Raw genomic sequence first — 26,117 nt, forward strand, 5'->3', positions numbered from 1 at the left:
AGCTTTTGTGGACATTCTGGATTGGTCCTTCTGTACTTTAACTCTCTGAGTCACCTCCACTCTCAGCAGGTTAGATCAATTCGACAAATTGGAAATCAGTCACCTGGAAAAAATACATTCTCAATACGATCCCAGATTGGCCATGGAAAAAGGGTAGCGTGAACTGTCCCACCTAGGTTCTGGGATTGCACAGGCCTGCTCTCCAAGAGAAACCTGTGTTCACAGCTGCAGGGTACATTTACTATGGATGCTCTGGAGGTTCCTTCCTAAACTGCTTAGATTAAAATAATTTTCTTGCTAGCAATCAAAAAACTGATTATGCCAATTTGGCCTACAAGAAGCTAGTTTCTATTCTGTATTTTATCAGATGTGTATAATACATATGGTCATCATTGATATTAGGTGAAAGTTCTGCTCTAATAGGGACACTAAGTGATGCTGGAGGATGATCCTGACCCACACTGAGCAGTGGGAACACCAGAGCCCTGTAGGGATGCCTGGCAAGCTAACACATTGAGCACGCGCGGCTCAGTAAGTTACCTGTGAATACACATCTCCTGAGATCTCTCTATTTAATTGGAGGTGATCCTGTCCACCTAATACAGCACATCATGTGGAATAACAAAAGCCACCTGCAGGAGCTGTGGTGATGACTCACAGGGTAGAGCATCTGCTGCTCTCTCAGAAGAACCACATGGACCCTAATAATTGGGTAAAGTGTGTCAGTGATTATATCACAAATTGTGTGTCCGAGACACAGCCACATTCTCCACACAAAAGACACTATCACACTGGGTACCCCTTGGTGACTTTGAATTCACTTATTAGCCCAGGATCCATGGAACATGCAGAGATCCATCTGTAGCTGTCAGTTCTAGGTCCACAGGAAGGGACAGAACCCTTGAGTAAGAATGATGGTCTTAAGAGTCAAGAGATAGAATTCAATTTTTATTCATAACAAATACATTTTTACAACAAAACAGGATTAAAATGAATAAAAATATTTAAAAATATTTGAAAGTAAAAATAGTAACAAGAACATATAAATATGAAACAACAAAAAGAAAACTTCAATTAAAATCATAACAAAAATATTTCTAAAAGCATATTCTTAACGAACATTTAGAAGCACAGACATATTGCTGTTTCTCCTCTAGCACACATAATGAAAGGCGGTCCCCCAAGTTGTCTCTCAAGTGCTGTTTTCTGAGAAGAAAGTAAGACCTCAATCAGTCAGGCTGGCTTAGTGGTATATAAACTTAGGGTCTCTAAGAAATGACAAATTAACTCTGAGGAAGAATACTCATCCAAAAAATGTTGTTACCATTCAGGATATTTGTCATCAGGGACTCCTGAGAAAGCAACTTATTCTTCAGGAAGCTCTCTTACTGGGGTGTGTCCAATTCCAGCTCTCTTGCACTTTCTGAGACCTGGGAGAGGAAGGGAGTTTTTCAGACACTGATTTGGTGGGGAAATGCAAGCCAGCTGTCAGAATGCTGCCTTCTACCACCTCAGTTCTATTGGACAGTCGACATGGACAGTTTAAGTGATATCATTTTTGCTAACTCTGTGGGCAGGGCAAAATCTCCAGAGAGCCTCACAGTAATGTGGGCTGCCAATATGGGACCAGACTTATACCAGTGCAAACCAAGAACAGGGCAAAGGCAAGAGACCTCATCGGGTTGCAGGAAGAAAGGAGATGTCCATATGTCAACAAGGATAAAGCCAATGACAAGTACTAATTTGACATTTGCACTTGGTTCTTATCCCAAAGGTGCTTCCTACACAAGAGGTCACATGACCACAGAGTGTCATTTGTCAAAGAACCAAGAAATTGTTCAAAACTCTACATAGGATCCAATGTATCACATGGATATGCAATAATGAGGTATGTTATTCATCTGTCACCATTTCTAGACTGCAGCTTCAAAAAGAGCAGCAAAATATGCTTGCACAATAATTCAGTTTCTGAAAAGTGGTTAACTTCCCAGAATACTTGTGCATAGGCAGAGCAATGAACAATTCCACTACATGAGGTGGTTGGCTGGTTGTGAGTGTAAATTAGAAAGGTGGTAAGAGAAGCAAAGATGTATCAAATTGGCAAATTTTATCAGATATTGTTAATCTAACACAAATGCTCGTCCCTACCTGATAATGCTGGTTCTGGCCGTTGATGGTCTTTATCTTTCTTGTTGAAGTCAACCAAATATTTCTGGTTCAGTGCACAATCAAGATGTACCTCCTTGCTCTCCTGCTTCAGTGGGAACAACTTCTTCCTACATGTGTTCTCCATCAGGAGCTGGCTGAGCAGGTTTCTGGAAATACAGTCTGCATAGTAAGATCATGCTGCCCCTTTCTCCCATTCCTACTCCCAAGTCCCACTAACTCTACCAGGTCCCAGATACCCAGGAAGACTTAATAAAATGCATCTTGATACATATAAGGCTGCTGCACAAACCATAAAGAGTTAATTCGGGGAAGAATAAATTGTTTGCTTGGCCTGACACCAATTAGTGTCCACACCTCTGAGAAAGAACATGGATCTACAACTATCCATGAAAGCCCAATGCATGGGGCCAACATCAATTAGTAGTGGGCCAAGACCCTCAAAGGAGGTCAGTAGAACCAAGAGAAGGTCATGCTAACCATGTGGTCCACGCACTGAGTTTTGTAAAACCTGGTGTGACACCATAGGTCCAGGTCAGCCTAATAACCTTCTGCTGACTTCAATCAGTACTGTTCTCTCTAGAGCCTTCTGAAGATGCCTAGACAATCCTGGGATGAGTAACAGTCTTTTGTGGAACTGAAAACTGAGTCCTAATGACCCTGGCACACTGATGGGTAAATAGCACAAGAGATAGAACCAGAGCTGAAGACCGTCCAATCCAGAACAAAGAAAGTCAGAAATGGCCATTCCACAAGTGATAGCCTTTCTGACCAGGACTTACCTAGAGAAGGTCATCTCCTTCTTCAGCTTATGGTTGTTCTCATGGACCTCAGTGTTCTCCATCTCTAAGTTGTGCAGAATTGATATGACCGCCTCCTCCATTCTCTCCAGGTCTTCATAATATGGATTTGGCCTGAAGTGTGGCCTGGCCCCAAATGATAGAATACAATGAACATCGGCATTTAGGAATATATGAACTCAGGGTGGGTCCTATATTACCCCAGGCTGCTGCCTGGATCTTCCAGCACTCAATCCCCTGCCTAGCGAGTACAGAGACTCACCATAAACTCACTGCAATTACAATCTTGCAAAGCCACCAGCTGTCAAGGGCTTTGCAAATGCACACTGGGAACTCACTCTCCCTGACTTTATCCCTGAATTCTTTATTCAGACCACAAGTTCTGCTTTTCAATAAATGGAAGCAGATGAGTCCATTTTCAATCTAACTCCTCAGGAAGGGTCAGGTTCTGAATCTCCACTATATGGGAGGTGAGGTTTAGCACAGGGTGGTTCGGGAGGCACAGCTTTCTAGAACCCAAAACCTTAATAGGATAAGAAGAAGGTGACTTTGCAGACCCAGGAATGAAACAGGAGCATTTGGAGCGATTCATACCTCTTCTTCATGGATCTCTCGGTTAGAAACTTCAGGCGATCTCTCAGGTCATTTCTCTCCTCGGTAATGAGCTGCAGCTCTTTAATCAGCCTCTCCTTTTCCTTCATGGCCTGATTCTTGCTTAGGTCAGTGCCAGGGGATGATGTTTCTCTCCCAACGTCTGTAGGTAGAAGAACACAAGTGAACCTGCATGGGGAGAATGCATAGAGTGTTCATAGACCTCAGTGAGGCCTAAACAGGAGAACAAGCCAGGAACCCAGTGTCATTGCTAGGCGATTGGTCTATGCTGAAGAGGCCTCCTCAGTGGATCTCAGTTCTCCCACTACTCTATAGAGACCAAGAGACGTAAGCAGCCAGGTGTTCCCTATGCCGGACATCACGTGCTTACATGTACCACGGAGATGGCTTCTCCAGGATTATTATCAGCTGAACAGGGTACAGCTTGGTTTCAGGACCCTCACCCCTGTGGCTTCAGAACTCAGATGATAAATTCACCATCCACAAAACTTGAGTGATTGGAGACACTCAGATGTCCGACCCTGATACTCTAAGCCAACAACTTTGGATTTAAAACGCATTTCCAGGGAGGATATGTTCAACAGACTTATCAGTGTCCCTATGTGAAATACCAAATGCCCCAGAAGTGCGAATAGGTTACAGGCTGAATCTTGTTCTACACTTTCCAAATAGTTTTGGTATTGTAGAAAAATTTTTGTAACATACAACCTCTAATATATAAAGCAAACGATGACCCTGCCAGTTAGAAGAAATCGGAGAAGGTCTAAGAACATAAGGTTATTGCCTGGAGCACAATCTCTCCCTGTTACTACTGTCAGATATCCACTGTATTTAAAGAAGCAATGATAGTGAAATACATTGCTGCCCTGTCTAAACTCAGAAAATTTGGACCCTCCATGACTACTGATGGTGTTATTATATCAATGTAACAGAACAAATGAACTGAAAAGTAAAGACCAGAAGTTCACAGTATAATAGCATTGGCCTTACCATATCCTCCCAGTGGGGATGGAGAAACTAAAGTTCTGAAATCCTGACTTTAAGGAATTGTGATATTCGTGGATATTCAATTCCTTTTCAGATGCTCCAGTTGCTGTGGCCCATTGCTAGAAAGGTCAGCTTAAGCCTTCAGCCACCCTGGCAGGAAGCTCAAAATACACTGCCCAGAACTTACTCCACATTCCCCAGAAGTGCTGTCTTTCTCCATCATTACTTTGAGACGAAAGGCCAGACTCCTTCACTCTAGTCTCTCCAGAATCGACGTTCCCCCTCCCAAAACGCTTGCGAAGATGGGAAAACATGTCTTAGCTTGTAACCGCCAGACTCAGACTGAGAGAAACTAGGGCACTGGTTGTCACTACAACACTGGTGACATCACAGAGGATGCCAGAACTCTCTAGGAGACAATAGAATGTCCAAGAAGGGACAGCAGATGTCATAGGGAGCAGACTTTGCATCCCTGCTAATGTTCTCCCTGTACTGAGCATAAGCAGAGGTGCCCTTTCCAGGAGACTTTCCTGGGGCAGAGCCACTGAGCATCTCCTGCTTCCAAAGCCAAATTTTCCTCAAGGCTTGATTATAAAAAACCTTAGTAATTCCTATGCATCTAAATGAATGTTTCCTTTCAAATCTTGCCCAAAAAATGTCTCATCCTAACTCAAATTGTCCACATTCACCAATGTTAGCCATTAAAACTTCCTGAGATTTCATACCAGCTTGAATATGCAGTCAAAAGTTCTCCTGTCTCATTATGTACAGGTGCTTTATATCACATCAAGAAATAGTCTGCATGGTAGGTTACAACATGCGTGTGTATTAGGGGAACACTCACGAAGTCGTGTGCTTAGCAGTCGACAATTGCCAGAAAATTCCTTAGGAGAAAGAGTTGAAGTCTTTATGGTGCTAGGAAAAGTGTGGAGACCACTTGGCAGAGGAAAATGCAATATTGGAGACACCAGTGAAGGGAACCTCATGCTGCTTGTGGGGTGCTGCTCTTTGCACCAATGTCGCCAAAGGAGCACTGCTCACAGGCCTGAGTAATATATACCATGAGCTTTTATCAGAGAAATAAAATACACAAGAGATATAGAGGGTGGCACAGAAACGTCTAAAATGAGGCTATAAACATCATTAAGTGTATAGAGCAAGGTCCCAGCACCTGTACACTGGGAAATGGCCACCCCACCAAACACAAAAGCATCTATCATAGTAAAAAATGAATACTTTATAGAATGCACCCACTAACACTGATTGATCACATCTGTAGTTCAAATTTTGGGGGCAAATTCATGGCCTTAACTATCTTTGTCTCAACTTATATAGCAAAAAATAAGAAAGAACGAGAAAAGAAAAAGTCGAAACTAAAAGCTCAAGCTTCTCATATGAGGATTGCAGGAAGTGTTATATGGGAGTCAGTTCTGATTAGGCCATTTTAGATGGACCAGTGCATAGTGACCCTTACTGTGATGGGCCCTATATAAAGCTTTTTGCAATATTGGAATTTTAACAAACCTCATCCAGAATGTACGGAAGAGGCACCATGTGATCAGCATGTGATCACCATGTCCTTACTCTGTATCAGGTTATTTTTCTGCATCCTTGATTGTCAGGCATATAACAGCAACAATCGGAAATAGCTGGTAGACATGGAAAAACATGGCTAAAACTATAGTTGTGGGTTACACACCTCAACTGTGAAAGGCTAATGCTGTCTGCACAGTCCTTGGAGGCCACTCTTTTAAGCCTATTAATTACAAAGTGAAAGGAGGTTTATCTGAGCTCAAAGTGATCCTGGCCAGCCAGGTAGAGGGCAACATGTGATACTTGAGACCCTGTTTTAAAGGAGCACAGAAATCCACACTTCATTCAAAGCATCATCTACGAATTCTCGATTATTTACCATTCTCTCCCTACCAGTCGTTCTGTTTGGAATGGTAGAAAACAACTGGAACTGATCTTTCTATTTTAAGGACCTTGATCTCTCTTTTTTTAGGTGCACATTAAGAGTGCATACAAATGGACATCACCATCTGAACATCTTAGTATTATCTACTCTGTATATATAGCATAATACTGTGCCTATGACAGTCTTAAGCTTCCTTGAGTGTAGTTGCCCCATCAAGAAGTGTGAAGTTCTGAGTTCAAACCCCAGTGATGCTTTAAAGGGACTAGAAGAAAGCCATCAGAGATACTCCACTTCTTTGTCCTTAGATTAAATCAAGTTGACACAATGTGAACCTGGTGGGCTATTTAACCATGCATCTTTCTCCCAACCCCTCTTTTCTGAGTTCAGTCCATGGCAGAATTCATCCTCCACCATCCTATATATTTCTTTGTATATTTCTACAAGAGCCAGGTTTCTTTTTTTTTAATAGAATTAGTTGTAGTCAATCAACTGCTGCCCTATGTGAGAAATGATTAGTATCTATTGCAACTTACCACAGTGTATTTGTGTATACAAGTACATTATTGGAAATCCAGCATTACTGAGGGATTGGAAACCAGTGCTGTGACCTTGCCTTTCTGTGCCTCTTCCTGGCTCACAGGCAGCAGGGGACAGACCTTGAGTTCCTCTGAAGGGACAGAGTGATGTTGAATGGGCACTGAGCAGGCAGAGAAACACAGCTGAGGCAGCTCCTTTCAGTTATCAAACACATCATCTCCTTCCCATCTTAAGGGCTACTGCTGAGGTCTTGCCCCTGTACCTACCTTAATAGCAGCGAATTTGTTACACAGCAGCCAGCTCTTTCCTATTGTTCTGTAATATGCCTCCACATCATGGATGCCAAGAAAAACACTAACAAAGAACAAAAAACTCTGACGTTGAACTGTGTGGTGCTGGTCACATACCCTGTTATGTTCTGTATGTTATGAGGTTTGTTAATCTTAACAAGTTCCCCAAGTGTATTCTTCACATAGGACCCAATAGATTCAAGGAAAATAGGAACAATTATGTGTAAAATGGCCTGAGTCAGGGCCCATAGACCGAAACATTTCCAACACTTGTGCATGAGCCCATGTGGATTTTGCAATGAGCTGGGCCTAGCAATGTCCAGTACACAGTTGTGAGCTGTTGCTCTGGTTGAACTGTATTGGTGTGTGCGTTAATAAACTACACCTATTTAAATGAATTCAGTGTTCCTGTAGTTTGAATCTAGACCCCTTGACACCAGATCTTCCCTTCTGTAGCACTTGGGAAAAAGGCTAAGTTTAGGAAAGGTGACGTCTTGTCATAAGTTATGTGACAAGAGGGATGGTGAATGATCCCTTGAGATAAGAATCAAGGTTTCCTCTGTGGTATTTAGGTCTATACTGGCCATGTGCAACAGCTTCAAGAACCCATTTCTGATTTTCCTTGGGATTCCCGTGATGATGCACTCAGACATGATTGGAAACAACCAAAACAGTGGTCAGACTTGATTTATAAAATGTAGGTAACATTGCAAACTTATGTTGTAGGATATTTGATCATATTGTCATCCCCAATATTGTGTTATTTACTTAGAAAAATACCTTCTTCTGGCTGTGTAGTTCAGCACTAGCACCAATATTTCACCCTAGAGCTATTTTTGTTTGTTTGTTTGTTTTTTGTTTTTGTTTTTGGATGAACAAGTACTTTCCTATTTTGTGGCCCAGCCCTAGCTCTTACTTCTTTGCACAGTCATAGAGAGCCCTCAAACATATACTCAGACAAAGCCAGGGGAGTGTATAAAAGGGCCTAAGGCAATACCACATAATGACATTGAAAGTGGGCTCTCTTCTTGATCCACGCCTCCAGCTCTCCTGACATCTACATGAATTATAACTCCTAATGCAGTGTAAATGATGTCTGCGCTATTGCTGAAGGAATCATGAGAATAACAACTGTAAACATTCCACCATGGATAGAATTTGTGGAAAGAGGTGACTGGCAGCCAACAAGAGGGCTCTACAGTTAAAGGGGCTTGCTGTCAAGTGTGATGAGCTTGACTCAATCCCCAGGACCCACGTGGTAAAAAGGAGAGAACCAAGGGCCAAGCTGTCCTCTGGCTTCCACTCATGTGCTTACATGTATGTGAGTATGTATGTATATGTCTTATGTACGTGTGGATATGAATGTGTGTATGCATGTATGTGTATACGTGTATATGTATATGTGTGTATATGTCTGTCTATATGTGTGTATAGGTGTATTTGTATGTGTGTATATGTATTGTATGTGTGTGTATGTGTGTATGTATATGTGTATGAGTGTATGCATGTATGTGTGTATGTGTGTATATGTGTGTATGTGTGTGTGTATGCATGTAGGTGTGTATATATGTGTGTGTGAGCATGAATGTGTATAGTCATGTATATGCATGTGTTTTCAGGTATGTGTATTCGTGTATATGTACGAATGTATGTGTGTATATGTATGTATGGACACACAAACACACACAATGTTAAAACATAAAAAGCTCCTTGGAGTATTCACCGTGCCTGGATAAGTGGTGACCATGTGGGGGAAACACATGTCCATGTAAGCACACCTGTTCACATGCGCTGAGCAATGCCCAGCCTGGTCTTGAGCTCACTACCTGCCCAACGATGAGTTTCTGCCCACCTGGTCTTCTCAGAGCCAGGCGACGATTGTTCCTGCCATTCCAGTTCTGTTCCAGTTTCTCATGCCGCAAACCTTCTAGCTTGAATCTCACCTACTGATGCAGGAACCTAACAGCCTCCAACCCAGTGAAGTAAGTAAACTTCTTCCTGACATCCTCAGGCTTGGTGTCCCCATGAGTCACAGGGAGGAAGGATGGCATGCACCAAGGAGAAGGGCCATGGGCAAGGAAGACAGGATCATAAGTCAGTCATCACTGACACCAGCAAAGTGTGTGCTTCAGAGCTGGCTCTGCTCATTCTTGTCCCAGTGGCAGGACTTAAGAGTGGTGCATACCTGTCACCCAGCACTCAGAGACGTCTGAGGCATGAGAACCAGGAGTTCATGGCCATCTTAACTAATGGTGAGATCAAAGCCAGCCTGGGCTGCATGAGACTCAGTCTCAAAGCAGGCAAGGAGGAACTTGCTATATTTGAGCAAGGAAGCTGGAATCCTCCTGCGTTCTTAACTATCGCTGCAATACAGAAAGATGCTAGGGCTAGTGTGGCAGAAAGTAGGAGACAGAGAAGCCAGGTTAACCCCCACTATTCTCCTCATGCTGTGTGAGCAATGAGGAGAAGGTGCCCTATACACTGTGGACAGGATGGTCTCTCAGACGGTTCAGAAAGCAATGGTGGCCTCCAGCAATTCTCCACTTGGGTGTGACTTGAGTATTATACATGTGTGTTTACAAGCCAAAATATAAAATCCATAGGTGACTGTGTAAATTCAACATGGTCCAGCCATGTGCTGGAGTATTATTCAGCCTTACATAGGATTCAGATTCTGACCCTTGAACAGGAATGAGAATGGTAGCCATTCTCCTAAGTCAGACCTCCAGGCAGTGCAAAGACAAACTAACACTGTATGACACCACTGAGGGCTGCCGTGTCACCAATTATATAAAAACAGAAAGCAGGAAGGTCTATAGAGCTCCAGGGGTGACACGGGGTTGGGAGGTTGGAGGGTAGGTGTGTAAGTGGGACTGAGCCTCAGAGGAATCAGACATGGCTGCAGAATATGCATGTGGTTGCCTCCCATACCTGTGGGTCCTGCCTCCTCAGAAAGGCAAATACAGCAAAAGAAAGGACCAGAGGGGACAGGCTCTGACCTCCTGTAGACACACACAAATGACGTGACAGAATGTGCACACTGCTGCCTTGCTGCAGGAGCAGTTGAGCTTCCAGAAGGGTTGAAAGAGGCTGGAAGGGCTGAGCATGGCACTGAGTTCAAGGACATAGCTTTAGGTCCTGGGGAACCTATGGTGCCCAGGTCCCATCCTGCTGATACTGAGGGACACAGCTCACATACATGGTGATGGCTGGGCTGGGCTGGGGAATAGGTGTCCACTCTCACCTGCCTCAGCTTGAAGATGCGCTGGGTGAAGTAGGACTGCAACTACTTGTTGGATTCATTGATGCAAATCTGCTGGAAGCTATTCTGTTCAAAGTCCTCAAATCTGAGTATGGCCAAGACACCAATGGGCAAGCACTGTGAGACAAGGTTTGGTTATAGCCGGGGCCTCCTGGGAAGACCAGCCGTCCTGAGAGGAGTTGCAGCAGAGGGGGTGTGTTTTCCTGACCTGTTTGGTACCCAGTGTTTTTTTGCCAAGGGTCCCTTTATTACTTCTTGATGGAACCAGGCCTGCACATATCCAGTAAGCAATGGGGTGGAACCTGGGCTTGGTGCCCACATGCTGGCATTGCTGAGGGTGAAGCCTAGCCTACCACACTTCCAGACACCGAGTGCAGATGCCTGGGTTCCTATAGAATGGCGGTTCTTACCCTTCCTAACACTGTGACTCTTTATTTCAGTTCCTCATGTCGTTGTCATCCCAACATAAACTTATTGGAGAGCTACTTCATGAGTGTAACTTTGTTACTGTGAGGAACTGTAGTGTAAATGTCTGGTGTGCAGGAGCTCTGATGTAGAACCCACAGATTGAGAGCAGCTGCCGTAGAGGATCAGAGTTCTCTGCCAGCCCTGGTGTTTGCAGAGATCCCGTGGGTTCCCAGTCTCCATGGCTTTTCCCAAGGACAGGGTTTATTATTGGCCTTCTCAGGGCCCGGAATCTCACAGTAACAGCCTTTCCCATGTCCTTCCTGTTGAGGAGAGCGTGGTTGGTCCTCAGCACAGTCCAGTCAAACAGGGCCCTGTATAGACACTTGGCCAGGGGTCTCCTGCAGTTATGGCCTCTGGACAGAGGGGTTTCTTACCTGGGTGGGGCAACTGTGCCAGGTACAGACTGTGATGCTCAGAGTCAAGACCTCATTTTGTCTTATTTTCATAGACAAAGTTGCCCAGGCTGGCCTCGAACTTGCCGTGTAGCCAAGGATAATTAAACAACTGATCCTACTGCCTCTACCCACCATGGGCTGAGATTGCAGATGAGTGTCACCAGAGCTGGCTTGTCACAGCTGCTATACGGCTCTAAGTCAGGGGCCTCATGCGCAGGTGTGTTATGACTGTGCTATCCCCACCCCGCAACCAGGGTTTTCACCTTTCTCCTGCTGAAGTCTGCTTAATCCTACCCTGGACCCAGGACACAGCAGCTGTGGGAGACTCAAAGCCTGGGGCTTCAGCTCAGCATGGGTACACAGCATGGCATGCAGGATGTATGGTTGTGAAAAAGCCAAGGAAGTGCTTCTCAGCTCACCCCCTGCAGGAGTGTCTAGTCCATCCTTCTCTCCATGGACACAGACATCTGCTTCCAACTGCTCGACATGTCTCTCTGGTTTTGACTTTCCTGGATGCCATGTCAATGCCACCACACAGAGTGCTGCCTCTACTGGGGACACTCACACAACCTCTCTGGGGGACATCTGAGCCAAGCAGGGATTGGGTGCACTGCAGAGAGGTCAAGTCATGTCGTGAAGTACCTTGTCCCACAAAGGCTCACTGTTCAGGGAGTTGACTGGAAAAGTAAGCTTATGCCCCTGGGCAGGGTCCCCATAGGGAGTGTCCCACACCCTGCTATCAGGTCTATTCCTGGTGCCATGCAAATTCAATTTGCAAGACCCAATGCTCTGGAAATGTCAAGAGCTAACGGAAATGTACCAGGAAGTGCACACCATAGCAAAGGGAGAGGATGGCACAGAGACCTATGCTATGGGTTAAGGGGCACAGAAAGGCCACCTCGAGCACAGGGGTCAGTCACCTCTTTCACAAACAAGGCAAAAGGTCAATGCTCTCAGCTCTGGGAGCCTAAAGGGCTCTGTGGCTCCTAAGCCCTGCAGCTGCAGCCAGAAGCAGCACTGAACAGGATGTAAATGCTGAGGATGGCGATGTCAATAAAACTTTATTTACAAAACCAAATTGGTGGTGGTGCTGGTGGTGGTGGTGGTGGTGGTGGTGGTGGTGGTGGTGGTGGTGGTGGTGGTTGCAGACTGGTTCATTTCAAAGCATGCTGGAGTGGCATGGCCACTGAGCATCGGGAAACACAGAAAGGAATGCGACCGGACGAAGGGCTCCCAACACACTAGACGTTGACCTTTGGCACTGGAACAGGGTCCCTGAAGGTAAGTCTGGACAGTCAGATAAGGTAAGTACATTTTATTACAAGGAAATGGGACAAGATAAATCTTCTTTTCATCTTGCTATGCTTAAGCATCTTTAAGAGTGCAGGGAATTCATGTCTATCAGTCTGGTTTAGAAAAGTGTTTAGAGACAGCAAGAGTACACTCCTTGGTTCCCTGACGAGGGTTCGAGGGATTCTGATATCTGGGTCAAAGTGAAAGTTAAGGTGAAAAAGGCTGTCAGGCAGGGCAAAAAGATTCCAATTTCTGGTCTCTTTGGGCTGTAATTTTTACTGTGTTCAAGGCCATGAATGCACACAGGGTAATAACGAACATAGAACAAGAAGCTAGAGCTTCATTAAGACAAAACGAAAGTAAAAGTTTTGCCCTCTGCACCACTGCCTGAAGCAGGTTTTTCTAAGTCGTTTCCTGAGGATGGCATGTTGACCATTAGATTCACACGATGATGATGACAAATTCACCTGCTTTTTCTTTTCCTATACTTAGGCTAGCATCGATTCAAGGTGTGGCCCAACCGACTTATTATAAAGGATGATACTGGTTGGTTGAAAAAGGTAGTAGCTTTCTATGAACCATGTATTAAGTTTTTATGTATATTAAAATTAACATTGGAAAGAACAATGGTAGGAGAGGAAGCTGGAGGACAACTGCTGCAAATGCTTGCTTTTGAAAATGCTAATGAAGAGTACAGGAGAGCATTATTACCTATAAAGGAGGCTGGGGATATTAATGCTTATATGAAAGCATGCAAGGGTATCTTTTCTGAAAATGGAAAGATGCATATTTGGCATGTATTGATCCAGATAGAGTTATTAAATTATGTTTAAATACTCTTGAATATCCTACAGGCACTTTCGCTCAGGATGAGTTGCCTTTAGAATGGGTTTATATTAAATAAAACTTTAACCAAACATTAACAAATTATGAGGAACAAATTTCTTTAATCATTCAGCAAGGCATACAAAGACCTGTTACTCTGTGGGGATATGATTGTGCTGCTATTGTTTTCCATTAAGCAAAGATAAAGGGGAATATTTAATGCAGATGTCTGAGGTTTTTCAATTAGCCATGATTTCTTACACTGGAAATATTGAATTTCATCCTCCCCATAGTAAATTGTGGGATTGCTTTAAAAAACAAAAAAAAATTGATAAATACACTAATTTCTGTTGATCCATTACCATCAGCCTTTACTGTGTTTACAGACGGCTCTAAGACCAAGATGGCTTATTGGACCAAAGATTAATTTTGGGGACAAGAATCTTCTTTTGGGTCAGTACAACAAAATGAATTATTAGCAGTAATTAATGTATTCCAGGATTTTACTCATGATGTAAAAATATTATAGCTGAGTCCGCTTATGTTGTAGGAGTAGTACAGAATATTGAGACTGCTATTGTTTCTACATCTAAGCCTATATTAAATGTTATTCTCACATATTAAAGGCCTATTGTTATTATGAAACTCTAGAATATTCATTACACATACTAGATCACATTCAAAATTTCCAGAATCTTTAACACTTGGCAATCATATGGTAGATCAATTAGTGGCATTTGCTATCCTAGAAGAACACAGTCATAATCATGCCAATACAGGATATTTACATATTAAATATAAGCTTCCCTATTCTCAAGCCAAACAAATTATTGCTAATTGTCCTATGTGTCAGTCTTCACGTATAAAATGTATTCCATCTCAAATTAATCCCAGAAGGATGCAACTTAATACATCGTGTCAGATCGATATAACCCATATTTCTGAGTTTGGTCGCCTTTCACATATAGATGTAAGCATAGATAATTTTTCAAAATTTGTGTGGGCTACACCATTGCCAGGAGTACGCACTGCTCATGTTATACAGCATCTATTGGAAACGTCTGCTGTTATGGGACCGCCTTCTAAAATTAAACTTGATAATGGACCAACATATATTTCTTATCAATATAAACAATTTTGTCAATGATATCATATTGTACATATTACTGGTACAGAACACAATACACAAGGACAAGCTTTTGTTGAAAGAATTCACCATACCCTGAAATGACAAATTATAAAATTAAAAAGGGGGAAAAGAGATGGCCTTATTCAACCTGAATGGAGTTTGCAGACCAGTCCCAGAGCTATATTGGCACAAGCATTATACGTTATTAATTTTCTTAATTTACCACAAGGTGAAGTTATATCAATAGCCGATAGACACTTTGTTGAACTTCCCCCCAGAAGGCATGGAACAGACAGTATGGATAAAAATTGTCCGGGATGCTGAATGGCAGGAAGGGACATCATTGTATATAGGGGAGAGGGTTTTGTCTCATTACAGGATGGAAGACTATTCTGGTTACCCGGGAGATGGATCCAAGCACAGAATAATAAGAACTGCTCCCTACCCTCAAAGGAATCCAGTTAAACCAGCTACATTTTCTCCTGATGGATGTTCTCAGGAGATGAGGAGGTGTCCTCCATTACTGAGACCCTGGCTTCTCTTAGTGTCCACAAACAACAATGGATAAGGATCTGTGCAGTGACAACCCTATTACCTGTGGGGTCAGGTGAAGCGATTAAGCACTGAAAGGAATAATTTTGTCCCCTTCAGGAAAGTCCTTTACTGCTGAGCACTTATTCTTAGCAATGTGTGTTTTACTCATGGTTTCTTCTGCTGCGGCCAATGCCAGTTATCGGGCTTATATTGCTTATCATGATGAAATCCTACCAATTTTGTGTTAGTAAATATATGGAAAATGACACAGAACATGATTGGAAGTTAATTCAAGCCTATTTAGAGGGTAATGAAGTGCTTCAAAAGTAATTAATGCCTTGAAATATGATGTTCGAATGTCTTTTGGTAAACAGCTAGAAGATACTACCCCTATGGAAATAGCGAAATTATTGGCTGATCAATTGACAGGATTAGATCCCAAGGCTTGGCTTCAAAGGATTTTCCATAGCATGGGAGGAGCTAGTTTTGCCATAATCTTATGTACATTTTGTATTATGTTGCTTTATTTTTACATGAGGTCCTACAAGGACCTTTAGCTATGTTATGTAAAGTGTTACTTTAAAACAAAAGAAAAAAGAAGGAATTGTTAATACATAGAGATGCAGCTCCCAGGCAGGGTCAAGAAAGGCCTGGTGACAGATTCAAGTAGGGTCTGGAATGCCGCCCTGGAGAAGAAAATGTTTTTCTCACTTGGCCTTAAATTATGTTCTGCTGTGTCCCGTTTCTGTGGAAGTGGTTCTAATGCTCTCTTGGTAATGGTGAGTATATTTTGATTATAATTAGAGAGGTGATTTGTTATATGAATATTTTGAGAAGAAGCTTTTCTTTATTCATCTTTCTTTGTTTAATCTTCCCTCATTGTTCCTGGTATCCTGGGAATAATGATCTTATGGTATCTTGACACAATGAAAATTGTAGTAATGCATATTCTTAGCTTAATAAGGATTGATAAAGCTTGCAACTGCGTGTAGTTTCTTCTGCCTTTGCTCTGCACCCCCTGTCCTGGGGGTATGCGACCATACCCAGGGCCCCAACTCACTAGACATTGACAATGGGTCCACCCACAAAACACAGAAGCATCTACCTTAGTCAAAAATGGACATTTTATTGAATGCATACACTAACACTGATTGATCACATCAATAGCTAAGGTACTAGGGGCAGATCCGTGGCCCAAAATACATTCCTCTAAACCTATAAAGAAAGAAAGAAAGAAAGAAAGAAAGAAAGAAAGAAAGAAAGAAAGAAAGAAAGAAAGGAAGGAAGGAAGAAGAAAAAACACAAAAAACTTAAGCTTCTCATAGGAACTTCGCAGGAAGTGTTGTCTGTCGGTCAGTTCTGATTAGGCCATTTTAGATGAAACAGTGCATAGTGACCCTTAATGTGATGGGCCCTATATAAAGCTTTTTGCAATGTTGGAATTTTAACAAACCTCATCCAGAACATACAGCAGAGGCAAGGATGTGATCACCATGTCCTTGCTCTCTATCAGGTTATTTTTCTGTGTCCTTGATTGTCAGGCATAGACAGCAACAATCTGAAATAGCTGGTAGACATGGAACAAAGTGGCTAAAACTATAGTTGTGGGTTGCACACCTCAACTGTCAATGGCTAATGCTGTCCTCAGAGACCTCGGAGGCCCCTCTTGTAAGACTGTCTATTGGAAATGGAAGCACTGACTTCAAAGTGAACCGGGCCAGCCAGGGAGAGGGCAACATGGATACGTGAGACCCTGTCTAAAACCAGCACAAAAACCAACCCTTCATTCAAAGCATCATCTATTAATTCTTTATTATTTACCACTTTCTCCCTACCAGCCTTTCAGTCTGGAATGGTAGAAAAGGATTGGGAATGTTCCTTCTATTCTAAGGACCTTGATCTCTCTTTCCTTAGGTCCACATTAAGAACACATGCAAATGGGTATCACCATCTGAACAACTTAGTATCATCTACTCAGTATATCTAGCCTAACACTGTGCTATGACAATCTCAAGCTTCCTTGAGTTTCGCTGACCTAGCAAGAAGTATGAAGTACTGAGGCCAACCCCAGTGATCCTTTCAAGGGGTTAGAAGAAAGCCATGAGAGATGCTCCACTTCTTTGTCCTTAGATTAAATCACATTGTCACAATGTGGGTGGACTATTTAACCAGACATGTTTCTCCCAACCCCACCTTTCTGAGTTCAGATCATGGCAGAATTCATGCCCCACCAACCTAGATATTGAGTTTAGTGATATGTAATTATTATTTAAACCTATGTATTAAATTTTGTCATTTTGTTAATTTTTGTGGTTTTCACAGTCTTCTTTGATTAACTTTCCAAGTTTTATTAATTTATCCCCTGTGTTCTCTGGTATTTTGTCCTTCCCTTCAAACTAAAGTATTCCTTTTAGGATCCTCTACAGAGCTGTCTTACTGGTTACTCATATTTTGTTAAATTTATTTTTAGTGTGCATTAGTCAGCACAGTAGCTGTGCAGCTGCCTGCCCTCCATGGTACCAGATCTACTTTCCAAACAATAACGCTAACTCTTACAGGCTGTGTAGAATCTTGGCTGCTCTTTGTTCCCCTTGGACAGCACTCAGGACCAGGCTCTCCTCTCCCTTAACCATGGCTGCTGTCCTCTTCCTCTCTCCTCTCCATCACACACGTTCTTCCTTTATTCTCTGGTAGCTTCTTCCTCCTTCTTCCCTCCTCATGATCCTCTCTAGCAAAGCCCTCAGAAACTCACCTCCCCCATCTCTCTGCTGTGCAGCTGTTGGCTTTGGCTTCTTTATATTCACAGTTAACTGGGAGCAGGGTCAGTTATTTGGGGTTAACCAGTCTTGGTTTTACAAATTAGCAGCAGTGGTGGTTTGACATTCTCACCTAGGAGAGCCTATGCCTTTCTACCCCAGTTCCAACTCACCTCAGGCCCGGGCCTTCCCCCCATCCACTTCCCACGGAGCAGGGAGAGAAGCACCCACTAGAAATAAAAGGGAAGCCCTTGGTCCTGCCAAGAGTGAACCCCCAGTGAAAGGGATTGTTGGGGGGAGGGCGGTAATGGGAGGAGGATGAGGAGGGGAACACCCATAGAGAAGGGGAGGGGGGGTTAGGGGGATGTTTCCCTGGAAACCCAGAAAGGTAATAACAATTGAAATGTAAATAAGAAATACCCATTTAATAAAGATGGAGAAAAAAGAGAAAAGTGTCACACATTTAAAACAGAAGAATATGGACCCTAATTTTAAAGCACAGCTCTGTCAATTAACTATATCTTTAAGGAAGCTCAGAAAATCAGGCCAAACAATATTTTCTCGGTTTATGTATCTGTAATGTCACATAAATAATAATCTTCGTTTCTTGCTATTGTGGGGGGAATTAAATAGTTAATATGTAATCATGGAAATTTTCAAGTACCATCCATTTTTCTGTTCATTAAATCAATCTTCCTCATTTCATTGATCAAGTATGTATGTTTTCTTTTCATAATTACATGTATAATAAAACCAGCATAAAAACCTTCAGAATTGTATAAGCTTTCACTTTAACAAATTAAATTAGTTGTTCTTTGTATTTCTGCTGAACATTTAAATGTTCTTTATATGTCCCAATGCGAGTTTATTAGGTACCTATAAACTTTAAACTCTTTGCCTGAGAGCATGAGTACTATTTAATTATATAGTAACTACATTCAGGCTGTCTTTGTATTAGAACCAATTATAACAGACTCTAAGAAAAATTACTATTGCGTAAAAGTTTGTGTGTGTATGAGTGTGAGTGTCTGTGTGTGTGTGAGTGTGAGTGTCTGTGTGTGTGTGAGTGTGTGTGTGTGTGTGTGTGTGTGTGTGTGTGTGTGTGTGTGTGTGCAGCACATGACCAAATAACTTTCAGGAGCCATTTCTCTCCTTCTGTCATGTGGGTCCCAGGATGTAACCCAGATGTTTGACTTTGGCAATAAATAATATTACCAACTAAATAAATAAATAAACAAACAAAAAACAAGCCACCAATCAACTTTAAAAGTAAAGGCCAGAAGTTCACAGAATAGTAGCATTGGCCTTACCATATCCTTTCTTTGGGGATGGGAAAATTAATGTTCTGAAATCCATGACTTTCAGGAATTGTGATATTCATGGAAATTCAATTCCTTTGCAGATGCTTCAGTTGTTGTGGCCAATTGCTAGAAAGGTCAACTTAAGCTTGCAGGACCCCCACCATCCCTCCCCCCGCCTCCACAGAAAGCTCAAAAGACACTGCCCAGAACTTACTCCACATTCCTGAGAACCACTTTCTTTGTCCATCATTTCTTTGAGATGAAAGGTCAGACTCCTTCACCCTAGTCTCTCCACAATCGACATCCCCCCTCCCAAAACACTTCTAAGACTGGAAAACATGTCTTAGGATGTATCTGCCAGACTCGGGCTGAGACAAACTAGGGCACTGGTTGTCACTACAACACTGGTGACATCACAGAGGATGCCAGAACTCTCTAGGAGACAATAGAGTGTCATAGAAGGGACAGCTGATGTCACGGGGAGCAGACTTTGCCTCCCTGCTAATGTTCTCCCTGTACTGAGCATAAGCTGAGGTGTCCTTTCCAGGAGACTTTCCCAGGGCAGAGCCACTGAGCATCTCCTGCTTCCAAAGCCAAATTTTCCTCAAGGCTTGATTATAAAAACCTTAGTAATTCCTATGCATCTAAATGAATGTTTCCTTCCAAATCCTGCCCAAAAATGTCTCATCCTAACTCAAATTATCCTTCTTCACCAATATTAGCCATTAAAAATTCCTGAGAAATAATACCAGTTTGAATATGCAGTCAAAATGTTCTCCTGTCTTATTATGTACAGGTGCTTGAAATCACATCAAGAAATAGACTGCATGGAAGGTTGCAATATGGGTGTGTGTTAGGGGAACACTCATGAAGCCTTGTGCTTAGCATTCAACGGTTGCCACAAAATTCCTTAGGAGGAAGACTTGAAATCATTATGGTGCTAGAAACAGTGTGGAGGCCAGTTGGCAGAGGAAAGTGAAACATTAGAGCCACCAGTGAAGGCTCCTGTTGGGCCCTACCTTGGTGTTTCCCTCCAGCCTCGCTGAGCCTTTCAGCCTGCTATAGCAAGAAATTGTTTACACCTTTGACAGCTGCTCTTAGCCCCTGATTTGGGGCTGGGATTTTCCATGGCACCCTTCCTCCCCACTGAGCTTTCCTGCTTCTTGTTTTTAAGAAGCTGTTTATGCCCCTGATTGGGCTGGAATTTTCACCACACAGACTTGTCCTATTTTCCTGGTTGGGGATTTTCACCTGCCTTGTTGTTTTTCCACAGCTTTTGCCTCTGGTATATAAGGAGATCTCAGCAAAGCCTTGGTGGCACTGGCTAAAAAGGGGTGACCCGTGTACGTGTTTTCTTTCAACCCCACAAACCTACACCCAATATTCACACACTGTCGGCGCAGGCACTGACAATAGGTATCACAATAGAAACTAGTAACTAGATTTAACCAAACTATCACATTAATGCTGTGTTTGGTGGTATTTTTTGCTCTCTTAGGACCTGGAAGAGGCTTGGGGTTTTCTAATCCTACTCATAATTTATTATCCTTCCCAACACTATGTGCTTTGTTCTGTTAATGCTAACAGCGCCATCCAATACCTAGGATATTTTCTACTGACATGTGTGACGTGAGACAAAACAGTCCCTGTCATCCGTCACCTGAATAAACTTCCTTAGAGGACAGTGTAGTTGGAGGGTCCTTCTTTCCTCTCCAAGATCGAGAAACATTTCCAGTCTTCAGACAAGTGTGTCAGCCATTGTCCAGTGACTGTCTTGAGATGTCCACAATGTCAGCTGAGTGAGGGCAGAGCAGGGTAGGGCGGGGCAGGGCAGGGCATTGGGGCAGGGCATTGGGGCGGGGCAGAGCATTGGGGCGGGGCAGGGCAGGGCATTGGGGCAGGGCATTGGGGCGGGGCAGGGCAGGGCAGGGCATTGGGGCGGGGCAGGGTATTGGGGCGGGGCGGGGCGGGGCGGGGCAGGGCAGGGGATTGGGACAGAGTCCATGAGATGTCAGTAGGCAACAGGCCAGCTGGGTCTAGTGTGGGTACAGGGCTTCTTGTGTGGGTGTGAGAGGAGGAAATTAGGAATGGTCAGATTCTGATGTACCATATAGGCGGGAAGGAGCTTAGACCATCTCAGTGCCATATAGGGACATTGTAGACCCTGATGGGCAGTGTGGGGATGGTAGGGTCCCATATAGTGCTCTCTGCAGGTGTCAGGAGAGCATACAGTGGCTCTGTGAGACTTATGACAATCAGGCAGGCACTGGTGTAAGTGAGAATCATGGGACAAGCCCTGTGTGCAGCCTGGTTTTGGGACATTCCCAGGTGCCCCATGGACTGCAAATTAAAGGCAAAGGACACAGGGAAGCCAGCAATTCCCATGCACAGGACATAAATACCTGTAGATCTTTCTAGAATTTCCATAGACTATCTGTCACTAGTCCTCATTATAGAAGGCACCAACATTCTGCCCTCTACTTCAACTTGGTGAGACAGCTATTCTAACTCCAGCAGAAAGGCCTCAGGGAAGACAGTAAGAAGTCGCAGGTGACACCTTTTACTATTGAAACAGGATCTTCCTATGGAGCCCAGAGTGGCCGTAGGGTCCTAATGCTCCTGCCTCACAGTGACTAGAATTCCAATCCACCCTCAAGAGCAGTTGATTCATCGCTAGATCAGACAAAGACATCTAAGGCCCCAGGGTGCTAGGATTACCAGGGTCCTAGTAAGTTTCTGCAGCCTAAATTACAACCTGAGTCGGTGCTGCTATTTGGGACACCGCCCGATGCCCAGTGACATCACACCTTGGAACTCTTTGTCAAGCATAAGCTGTTATGGGAATGAAGTGCTAACACAATAAAAACTGGACTGAATACTCCTAGGTCAAGAATCCCCTGTTGGAAATGCCTTGGACCGCAAATTTTTAAATTCTAGATCCTCCTGGCTTTTAGAAGATTTATAAATACAAAAAAAGAAAGATGGGCATAATAATTTAAGCCAGTGATCCCAGTCATGGGAAACTGAGTCAGGGTGATGGAAGACTGTAAGTTCCAGGGCAACCTGTGTTTCAAGAAAAAAAAAAAGGCATGGTGAAGATTCCACTCAAGTAGAAAACAAAAGGGTTTCACATGGGCCTTGCCATCCACTGGTCAGCACTCTCATCACCACAGCCACAGGCAGACACTGGGGAACATTTCCCACTGTCTCTCTTTGGGATGCAATCCACCCCATGATTCTATGTGAAGAATCCCCCAAAGGTTGCATCATGTGAGGGACCTAGAAAGTTCCAGGATTGGGAGAATTTAGGAGTTTATGATTAGGGATGATCTACAGCTGTGGCAAAGCCTTTTCCCAGCACATGGCAGCCCTAGGTTTGTCCCCAACAGTAAAAATAAAATCCCCCAAAATAATTCAAACAAAATATCTTGAAGCCTGCGCACTGACCAGTCTCCTCAAAAGTGCGTAGGAACCTGGGTCCACATTTAGGACCCAGCACGGCCTCTGTGACCCGTGAGAAGGGATCTAATATGGGAATTAGTACAGTATGACTTATCCTTGTGGATACCTTTGGTGACAATAACCAACTGACCCCTGAAAACCCATCTACCTGGGGGGCTCAGCACTCATGTCACCCAAAAAGCCCAGATGTCAGCATGGGCAGGTGGTGAAGAAAGTTTGTCTCTCGTGAACATCAGTTGCTGCTCCTGATCTGACTCTATCCTCAGGAGACAATGTCACTCCAGAAAGTGTGGGTGTCAACGGCTCTTCCCAGGCCAAGGCTTGAATACTGCTTAAGTTCCACAATGCACAGCAGTGCTCACTCTAGAGCTAAATGTTCTACAGCTGAAAGGGGTGGGTGCTCTGCTGGCCACGCCCCTCCCCTGCAGTATTTAGTGCACTCAGAGTGTTGCTTCAGATGTGAGGGACTTCTTGAGGCTACTCCCATGGAGAATGGCAGATTCATCAGAACGGGGCACAGGGTGAGTTCAGAGCACAGCTGGGAGGAATTTAGGGATGCCAAGCCATGACTAAGACCAGATCCTGGGCTGACAGGCAGTTGAGCTGGAGAACTGGCATCCAAAGTGTGACTGCCTGAATTCCTCTTAGACCAAAAGCCCTGGATCTGAGCTACTTTGGTGCGTGCTCCTAAGTGGGGTCCCAGACACAGCTCAGAATTGGGGCTGTGCATGGACTTTGGTGCTGGCAGCAGGTGGCTTAGCCATAAAGTGCCGAGCTTTCCCATCTGTGCCCACTCAAACTCCTCTGTTTCATTTTAGGTGTGTTTGGTATAGTTTTGAGACAGGGTATCTTGTAGCAGCCCAACTCGCTTTGAGCAACAATGTAACATAAAAATAACCTTGAGTTCAAGATCCTCCAACCCCTCTGTCCCAAGTCCTGGAATTAAAACCTCCAGCTGTGACCATTTTACTGTAGCATAGGATCCATCTGTATTAGAGTGAGCTTTGGAAATACTGGAGCTCCGACTGTTCCTTAGAATTCAGGTTTCCTTAATTCTTAGCAGGAGTTTTGTGATGATGCTGATGAGAGAGTCAGGAGTTACACTGGGAGAGGTAACAGTCCTGGCAGCCCTGAGTGCTCAGTGAAAGTCAAGACAGAAGCCTGCTGATTAGCACCTGAGTGAAAGTGGGAGGATTCAGAGTTCAAGAACAGACTCAGTTACATACCTAAGACAATATTGCAACATTTTTGTTTCATTTTTGGCTTGTTTTCTTTGAGACAAGGTGTTAATTTATAGCCCTGGCTGTCCTGGAACTCACAATGCCTCTACCTCCCAAGGGATGGAATTAAAGGCATGTGCCAACATGCACTGCCACTAATTAATTTTTAATTAAACATGCTGGCACAATCCAGTAATCCCAGTGCTTAAGAGGCCGAGGCAGGCAGATATCTGGCTTCCTGACAAGTCTGATCTACAGAGAGCATGTCAGAATAGCCAGGGCCAAACAGAGAAACCCTGTCTCAAAAAATAAACAACAAAATGAATTTGTTTTAAAGAAGAGAGGAACTATTTAACAGAATTAGAGGCAGAGAACCAAAAGGTAATGGGCAGTGCAGAGTCTAGCTTCTGAGATGAAACTGGACACCATGGGGTTAGGGTGGGGATTCTCATCTTGGACTGGGAGACAGAGGGTGGCTTCAGGGATGGAAGGCTCAGTCAGTCATTAGTCAGGATTCTCAATCAAGAGGGTGTTGTAAGATCCAAAATGTGTGAGCAGTGTTCTGCATGAGACTAGAAGAACCTGCCTACCTATACAAAACAGCCAATGAAGAGTAATCACAAGCATATGTCTGGAGGTCCACAAGAGGTTAACGTCCACCTTAGTGTGGATTATTCAGAGCACAGCTGGAGAGGAGTAGAAGAGCTGATGGTGGCTGAGGCAGGAGAGGAGTTCAGGTGTGAATTTGAGCCAGTAAAGGAGCTTGTAGGTTGGGCAGAGCAATGAGAGGTCTAACAGCATAGCTGTTGAGATCCTTCAGATTAATTTGTCTTAAGAGCCTCATGCCATAGCCAAGGGCAGGAATAGATCTGACTATTGGGTGGCTGGGCTCACATAGCCCAACAGGTTTGGCCTTGCATCTGTGAGATTCCAAGTGTCTCCCTTTAGACACAGCCATGGAGAAGGTGTAGCAGTGAAGGTGCAGATGGCTTTGCAACGCTTGGCTTATGGTGTTGAGTACTTCATGCTCCACAGAGCTAGGAAATGTCCTAGAAGCCAGGGAGGCTGAGCATGAGGAAGACAGGTCTCTGGGAGAGAGAAATGATAACCAAAGTCACTAAGAACTTCCTGAATCACAGTGTCTGTTAACCATATATTTTATTTACTTATTTTTATGGGCCTGAGTGTTTCACCTAATAAATGCTTGTGCACCATGTGGTATGTCTGGTGCCCGTGAAGTCCAGAGTGATTCCCTAGAATTGCAATTACAGGTTAATAGGAGCCACCATGTGGACACTGGGAACTGAACCTTGGTCTTCTGCTCTTAGCCACTAAACCAACCATCTCTTCAGCACCACCCCCCAATTGTATGGTCATTAAGATTTAACCATTTGGCCTTCAGTATTTGAATTAATACAGATGTGACAAGAGTTATAGTTAACATGGTGGTTCAGGTATAGACAGGCAGGCATCTCATTGTATACAAAATATGAATCCTTCCTTCCTTCCTTTCTTTCTTTCACTCCTTTCTTTCTTTCTTTCTTTCCTTTCCTTTCCTTTTCTTTCTTTCTTTCTTTCTTTCTTTCTTTCTTTCTTTCTTTCTCTTTTTGTTTTATTCTTGGAGACAGTGTTGTTTTTTGTGTAGCTGACCTGGAATTAGCTCTGTAGAGGAAGCTGGCCTAGAATTCAGAAATCTGTCTGCCTCTGCCTCCCAAGTGTTAGGATCAAAGGCCTGTGCCACCACCACCACACATCCTTCTGTTTAAAGGAAAAATATAGTCTTACAGGGCAGCATGAGTTTAGCCCCGGTATAGACATTTTCCTAGGCCTCAGGAGCTGTAGAGTTCATGAAGGATTTGCTGCCTTCCCCTTTAGCCTGGCTAACTATGAGAGCTGCACACCCATGGGTGTTTGCTTCACAAGAGTCTGGAGGATGAGGGTCACAGGCTGAGGTAACTGTGTAGAGCAGAGGATGCCTGGTGAAGGTCAAGTGGGTAAAATGCTGAAATGCTGAGAGAAGAGGCCTATGGTAGGCGCCTCCTACACCTGAGACTTCCAACCCCAAAAAGCAGGGGGTAGAGAGTGAGGATGCACAGTGCACACAGGTCAGGAAAAGGCCATGTTCCTGAAGCCTCCATGAGTGGTGAGCAGGCTCTAGGGTA

At 43.7% G+C, this 26,117-nt stretch overlaps 1 protein-coding gene across 2 annotated transcripts in view; it reads right to left on the bottom strand.

The window, feature by feature from the left end:
- Positions 1–935: 935 nt before the first annotated feature.
- The window catches only part of LOC147997889 (disks large homolog 5-like), a 69,729-nt gene continuing 44,547 nt past the window's right edge, over positions 936–26,117 (bottom strand). Inside the window, exons 1-6 of one of the 2 annotated variants that reach the window (XM_087601482.1) lie at positions 4,753–4,907; positions 3,561–3,720; positions 2,949–3,092; positions 2,149–2,315; positions 1,325–1,430; positions 936–1,206 (exon numbers count right to left, since the gene is read on the bottom strand). In XM_087601482.1, the coding sequence (XP_087457608.1) occupies positions 1,366–1,430; positions 2,149–2,315; positions 2,949–3,092; positions 3,561–3,720; positions 4,753–4,879 (663 nt within the window). In that variant the 5' untranslated portion in view covers positions 4,880–4,907 and the 3' untranslated portion in view covers positions 936–1,206; positions 1,325–1,365. Of the gene's footprint in view, positions 1,207–1,324; positions 1,431–2,148; positions 2,316–2,948; positions 3,093–3,560; positions 3,721–4,752; positions 4,908–26,117 lie in introns of those variants that run through there. The other variant, XM_087601483.1, reaches the window with a different exon arrangement.

This window comes from Rattus norvegicus, unplaced genomic scaffold (assembly GCF_021556685.1).
Source record: "Rattus norvegicus strain SHRSP/BbbUtx unplaced genomic scaffold, alternate assembly SHRSP_T2T haplotype2-0000026, whole genome shotgun sequence".
In the NCBI taxonomy this organism is placed as follows: Eukaryota; Metazoa; Chordata; class Mammalia; order Rodentia; family Muridae; genus Rattus; species Rattus norvegicus.